The sequence below is a fragment of the Cyprinodon variegatus genome, unplaced genomic scaffold (assembly GCF_000732505.1).
Source record: "Cyprinodon variegatus isolate N-32 unplaced genomic scaffold, C_variegatus-1.0 Scaffold1308, whole genome shotgun sequence".
NCBI lineage: Eukaryota > Metazoa > Chordata > Actinopteri > Cyprinodontiformes > Cyprinodontidae > Cyprinodon > Cyprinodon variegatus.
This window is the reverse complement of record NW_015151761.1, coordinates 10,851-17,997: the sequence shown is the minus strand read 5'-3', so window position 1 is coordinate 17,997 and position 7,147 is coordinate 10,851. Positions and strand designations below refer to the sequence as shown.

General features: G+C 40.4%; 1 protein-coding gene across 1 annotated transcript in view; it reads right to left on the bottom strand.

Annotated features, from left to right (window-relative positions):
* Positions 1-1,853: 1,853 nt before the first annotated feature.
* Positions 1,854-7,147, bottom strand: part of c1galt1 (core 1 synthase, glycoprotein-N-acetylgalactosamine 3-beta-galactosyltransferase 1) — a 15,298-nt gene continuing 10,004 nt past the window's right edge. Inside the window, exons 2-3 of the mRNA XM_015402153.1 lie at positions 6,143-6,813; positions 1,854-2,238 (exon numbers count right to left, since the gene is read on the bottom strand). Of these exons, the coding sequence (XP_015257639.1) occupies positions 2,071-2,238; positions 6,143-6,813 (839 nt within the window). The 3' untranslated portion in view covers positions 1,854-2,070. The remainder of the gene's footprint in view (positions 2,239-6,142; positions 6,814-7,147) is intronic.

Below are 7,147 nucleotides of genomic sequence, written 5' to 3'. Positions count from 1 at the left end.
AGTTTTATTTGTGCTACTAGATGCAAAGTCAATTCATTAAGCATCTACTGGGAACTCTGTGACTGCTGGGGTGGGCCGCTCTCTAATGTGGCTACAATAAGCATGCTACCCTACTGGTTTGTCTGTCAGGAACTTTTACAAAGATATGGAAAATTTACCTTTTTGAGTTGCAAATTAATGGACACAGGTTTAATTATATTAATATTTTTTATCATGCAAACTTAACAGACTTCTGAAATGAGTGAAATGATAAACTAACATCCTTACAGAAATCTTTAAAATCAACCTTTACTCAGTGACCTGCCACATCGATGCATGAAATGATGGTGATGATCCTTCTTCTTCCAGGTCAGGGCTGCAGCCAGCCTCTTGAACCCGGTCCATGTCGACAGTGCAGGTGGTACTACTGGCCTGCGCCCAGTTTTGGTTCGGAGGTTGCCACGGCAATGTAAACAACTTTGAGATTGAGGTGAACTGTAGGAATGCCTGCATCTACACGTAGCTGATCGGTTGCAGGGAGGCTGGGCCTGCTGCCAATCACATTCCTTCAGGGCTGATAAGAGGACAGCACCTGCAGCATTTAAGCCATGTTGATTCTTGTGTCGTACCTATTTACTATTTATGATGTTGAAAGACTGGTTTCTGTGGTTTAGATGCTTCTCAGTCCAACAAAGGCTTCAGTTTGATCTTAGAATTAAACCAGTAAGGGTATAGTTCAGTTTCATTAATATAAAAACATTTCCTGTTTTTTTTTATTTTAAGGGAATTGCTTTTTTGCAATATCTTACTGTGTTTGTAGGTGTTCTGATAAATTGGCCATTTAGGAGCACCGATGTTTGAATATTGAATAAAACACAAAGCACCGTAAATACCAAAATAAACCCTTTTTATTTATAAATATAACGTCCTTGTTTAGACTTCTCCTTTTAGCTGTTACATTTGACATTCTTCTCAGATCAAACATCACAGCCTTTAGCAGCGTATCCATGCTATTATATGGAATAAAAACAGATATGTTTACCTTTAATAAGTTTAAGAAAAGGAAAGTAGAAAAACAACTTTGGCCTGTCCATAACAGGCAGTGGAAGACTAGCTGAAGCTGGTCAGAGAACCCAACTCTGGGCTCCAGAAATATCGTTAAACCAGGAACCTTAAACCACTCCCCATTCCAAAGAGGCGGACCCGTTCTTCTAGTTCCATTTGCATGTTTGAGCCAAAACTAATGTTTGGGCTACTAAATAAATCTTCAAACTCAACGCTATTTCTGGGATTTTGAATTGAAAAAGCTTCCTGGATGGGAAGAAAAACGTTTTCAAACTTGGAAACAAAGTCCAACTTTTTTAAATTAAACCAGGAAAGATATCTATTGCTTAGAGGCAGAAATCATTCAGGGTCCTTTTGCATTGTGGATAGGCAGCACCCCCCAGGATTGTTGGCTGGGAATAACCCCCCACAGGCGCACAGACACCATCAACCAGCCAACGTGCATTTCATTCCAGGCAGACGCCTTTCTAGTAGATCTTGTTTCTCCCACGTTAGCTCGATTGCTGAAATCCAGATGAGAAAGGAAGGCGGAGACAGGAAGAGTAAAATGAATCTGCAAAGTTTTTCAGCAGTGACCTTCATACTGATATCTAATATTATCCATTCTCTGATCAGAAAATAAAAAAGTAAAAGAAAGCTATTAAAAAAGAAAGTATTAATTGAGGTAAAAAAGTGTCTGAGCCTCTGACTCTGAATGTTGAAAATGACAAAGCTAATTATTAGTATTGCTCCAGACCTAACCAAAGAACATGTATGGATGCTCCACCAAATGAAGTAAAGCCCCCCCCCCACCTCCAGTCACCCATTCATTCAGTTAATAATCAGCAAACTCTGCTGGCTGCTCTTCTTTTAGTCACTTTCATCCATTCTTTAGCTTCTCAAACCTCCCAACTCTTCCTCTGTTTTCCCAGATTCCACAAGAATCAGCAATATTGCTTCAGTATTGCTTTGATTGTCCAAACCCTGTCTCATCCCGCTTCTTATCTTCACTCCTCCTCCGGATCCTTTTCCGTTCCCCTGTGCTGCTCACCCACTGCTGTTATCTGTAGTGTTTGTGTCCCTGCTTTCATCGGGTCTATATCTATAAAAGTATCCATATGGTCGTAGATGATAGGTGAAGTACTCCAACACATACTGCTGGACAGGATAGATGTAGTGAAAGGACACAGCAAAATCTGAGCAACAGTTTGGACCCTGGAGAGAGATAAAAACAGAAAAGGACTTATTTAGCAGCCTCTTATAAGGAATCTGTTTCAGCATTTATGTTGAATAAAAACATCATCTAGAAGTTTGGGATCAGAAAACATCACATAGAGAATAAGCGATGCGGCCTGGAAGCAGAGTCTCATTTAGCAGCATAATTTTAGAAGAGTGGTGCAACTTAGAAATAAAACTGTGTTTATAGCTTTGGTGATTTCAGTTACTGCTAAAACTTTAAGTTAGGTTGTGAACATGAAATTCACACTGCATGTTTGCTTATAATCCAGCTTTCAAATAAAAAGAAAAAAAATCATATATCAGGACATATCTAATAACCTGGAAGCATAAAATGTGAAAAAAGGTGCTTAAATGCCTAGAATATAAACCAAGCGGATAACATTGATGGGTTTTATCGTGGGGTTTAGTTCTAACTGGTGGCCCACAAAAGTTTCCTGACCATCTCAACTATTAAAGGTTCAGAATAAGTAAATACAAAGAGCTCGATCAGGATAGTATGACTATGACGCCACAGGTCTTTTTACTTCCCTCCCCCCCACAGAAGCAGTCTACACAGTAAAGATGCGTTTACTTCAAGACCAACCTGACCACTGTGTTCTGTCTTGGACTTGTGCCAAACCACCAACTTCCAATTCCACCAATATTTCTACAGGCAGAGGCATGGATGTGCGAAGGAATCTCCTGTGTCTGCCGTAGTGGTGAACTTATTCATGGAAGAGGTAGAAAGCAGAGCTTTATACGTGGGAACAAAGCCCAGTCATTGGTTCAGATACGTGGATGACACATGGGTCAAAATAAAGACCAAGGATATTAACATTTTTACAGACCACATCAACGCAGCGGACAGAAAAATCCAGTTCTCCCGAGAAGATTTAAAAGATGTCAGCCTTGCCTTCCTGGACTATGTGGTTCAGATCATGGAAGACAGAAAACTCGACATAGAAGTCTACAGGAAACCCACACACACCCACCAGTACCTCCGTTTGACTCACATCACCCACTGGAACACAAACTAGACCTCATTGAAACCCTGCAGACAGGAGCAGAAACCATTCCCACCACTAACAGAGGGAGGATTAGAGAACAGGGAGTTATCAGGACATCCCAGATGGACTTTTCTATAAACCAACAAGGAGATGTCTGCTGAGAGGGACGGGAACAGAAGAAGGAACATCGTCATTCCAGATGTTGCTGAAAACCTCCACCAGATTTCTGTGCATTTCAAACCCGGCACCCCGCACCCTGAGACAAAAGCTGGTTCACCCCAAAGTCAAGGCACCCAGAAACCAGCATGGATTTTATCCTGACCCACATTCTGCTGTCAGAGGGTCCAGCGGCTCTCCAACAGCATTACTGGCCTTGCAGATTAGTTTGTTAAGTCTATTGGTGTCCTTCGCCTTCAGTGTGCTGCCTCAATACCCAACAGCATAAAGGATGGCACTGGTCATCAAAGACTCATAAAACATCCGCAGCATTGTCCGGTAGATGTTAAAGGACCTCAGCGGCCTAAGAAAATAGTGTATATATATAATAGAGTGCCAAGATCATGCCACCCCTAAGTATTTTATTCCTCCACAGTGTCATGTTGACCCCACAGATAGAAATATGGGTCACTGGGGCCTTACTACTTCTCAGACCCACCACTGGTTCCTTGGTCTTTAGCACGTTGAGCTGCAGATGGTTCTGCTCACACCAGGTGACAAACTTGTCCACCACACCGCTACAGCTGAAGACTAAAGGAAACTAATTTGAGAACAACAACGTCTATTTTCTGGCTAAGTAAGATAGATGCTTGAGAAGAGGGGTTAAGGAGGCCATCTTTGTTACCCTGGACACACCACCTCTCAGCAGAGGAGGTGGTCTGAGACCTTTTACCTACTTACAAAGCATTGTGAGGAATGATACCAAGAACATTCACCTCTCACCCGCCCTCACCTGACTCCATCTTCAAAGAGGCATATGACCGGAACCGCGCTAATGAGGGAGTTAACGACCCATCAGAACCCCCTATGACCATTAACACCCCCCAAGTGACCTCCATGGCCAATACACAGATCATAGCCACCTCCAGATCCTCCTAATTCTTTGTTTCACCTACAGTATATTAATCTCAGTGCTTATCACCACTAGTTAGACCTGAAGAAGCCTCTTGGATGAAACGTCTTCTAGAAACTTTACATCCAGCTGCCTAGACTGAAGCTTTCGACTCTTTCAAGCTAGACCATGACGTGGATGACAGCTGATGTTAAAACAACTGTTGATATCATAGCTTAATAATTGTCCTAGATTGCTACGATGACCTGAGATGTTCTCTGACATTAAAATCATGGTCAGACTGGACAAAGAAAATCCCTTTAGAACTTTCCAGATCTGAAGACCCTAATGAAAAGTGGCTTACAGTTTGCTGCTAACCCCTAGTTTCACTTCAGATAAATCCCACTATTTACAGCAGTTACCATTCAAAATTTCATTCCTTGAAAACTTTCCCTTGAAGCGCCCTTGCCTGGTCCCCTGAGATTCTTTTTTAAACACCTAAAATATTTTTTCTGTCTTGATTTGTGGATATTAAGATCTAAAGAGAATGATCATCTCCTGGTCAGACCCTGTAACTCAGTGAAAGAGTGGAGTCAGAGTAAAAAAACAATGCACGCCCAGGAGAAGGCCAGTGGCTGGAAGTTGGAGGGGATATTGCTGCCATTCGGCTGGCTTTTGACTGGGAAGGGCCATTTTTAATGGCTGCTTCTGTAAGATCAGAATCTTAGGACAATAAAAAGACTTTCTCCTAAACCTGATCTTTGGGAACAATTTTGTTTAAAAATAATCTTAAACAAGCTTCATCAGCACATACACACCAGGGTCACCGCCTTTTACTTTCATATTAATTGAGAACTTAATATGGGCTCCAACAATATTGTTAAACCAAATCTATATAAGATGTGTCAAAAGTATTAATATTTATTGCTGTAGTAGAGGTATAAATACTGCTGTTTAAAAACACCTTTATAGAAGTTAATGGATAAATATGAAGCTTTTTACTCCAGTAAAAGTGTAAAAGTACCATTTTAAAAATACTTAAAGTGTAACAGTAAAAAAGTAATGCAGGAAAAACTGTAAAGGCCAGAAGCTTTACTGCTCTACTCTATTAAAGGAGCATTTTTCTACCATTCTGGATGATAACTTCCTTAGACTTCATTTTATTAGTTTTATAACTAATGGTAACAGAGTCACATTTAATTTTGCATCATCTTGAAAAATTATTTTGTTTTGTGGTGAGCAACAGGTTGGGGCAGCACCGAGTCCAACCACAAAGAAATTAACTGTCTGGATTAAACTAATTATTCAGATGTTTTTTTGTTGTTTTTTTTTTAATCCCAACAGGCCATAATGAAATTGAGCTTAAAAGAAACTAACAAGTCTATTTCTTAAGGTGTAGAAGTAAAACGTTGTCTAAAAAAATAATTACTCCTGTAAAATATAGATAGCCAATATTTGTACTTCAGTAAGGTACGGAAGTATTTGACACCTCTGTTTGAATATAGTCAATAAAAACTCTGGTCAATACCTTTAGGTCTTTAAATGATGTGTATTTTGCTTTTATTAGGGTATAAAACATTAAAACAAGTGAAAGAAAATCCAATAAAGATATTGTTTGAGCATTTTAAAATAACCTCTGGTCAGAAACAAGAATTAAAGTTATAAGAGTCAAGACGGTGTTTATCACTTCAGAACTCAACAGATGGACAGTTCGGAGGTGGGAAAATCCAACTGGTACTTAGGTTCACTTTTTATAGACTAATTTTTGTTTATGACTTTATATGTTTGGTTTACTATGGTTACCGTGTTGAAATGTATATAATCCTTATCTAGTTTCATTGCTTACCTCATTTGGAGGGTAGTAGTCATAAAGTAAATGCCAAGGCCGAGCTCTTGGTAGCTGTCGGATCACATAATGGTCCAAAGGATACGGGTGGAAGGTTTGCCTCCCCTTCACGTCTCGAGTGTCGACCGGCTCCACCTTCATTTTCTCCATGCAGCTCCCCAGAGCCATGTCCTCTATGTCAGAGAAGTGAGTACACTCTCCTGTGTGAAAACCGTTTACAAATCTTCTCAGTGCCTCTCTACTCAGGACATAACCTGCTCCTCCGCTCATGTAGCCTTGACTGATGAACGGGCGAAACCTTCGACCTAAGTACAATGGTTTTCCTGGGTCCAGTTTGGATACGATGTACTGCAGGTTTTCTATGACCACATAAGTATCATCATCCGCCTTGAGGAACCAGTCAGCTTCATCCATGTGGTGCTGGTGGATGTACTGGAATGCCCTGATGGTTTTCCAGTACAGGTTTTCCCTCCCTTCGCTCACATTCAGCCCAACGGTGGGAAAATCCGTCTTTACTGAGCTCATGTACAGCACTCTGTGGCAGTGTTTAGTCCAGGTTTGCTTTAGATGCTTGGTCCGGGATTCCAGGTTCTTGGGTCCAGTCAGAATCCAACATAAGATCCGTGAAGAGTTAGAGAAACCTCCTGCAGAGTTGTCCTTTTTACTTGGTTCTAAAAATTCGGAACAAAATACATGTTTAGCATAATTAAAATCACTGGAGCAGTGAAGACTCACATCAACTAATTTTGGTTTGGGTTTGATGCATTTTTGTTCCATGCAGAACTTTGCAGACATATTTTTGGCAGCATTTCATACTGGGTACTGCTTTCCCCTGACAGAGATGGGAAGTAACGAAGTACAAATACTTGGTTACTGTACTCAAGTAGATTTTTCTGATATTTTTACTTTACTTTACTACTTATTTTTATGGCAACTTTTCACTTCTACTCCTTACATTTTTACACAAATATCTGTACTTTCTACTCCTTACATTTTAAAAAATTG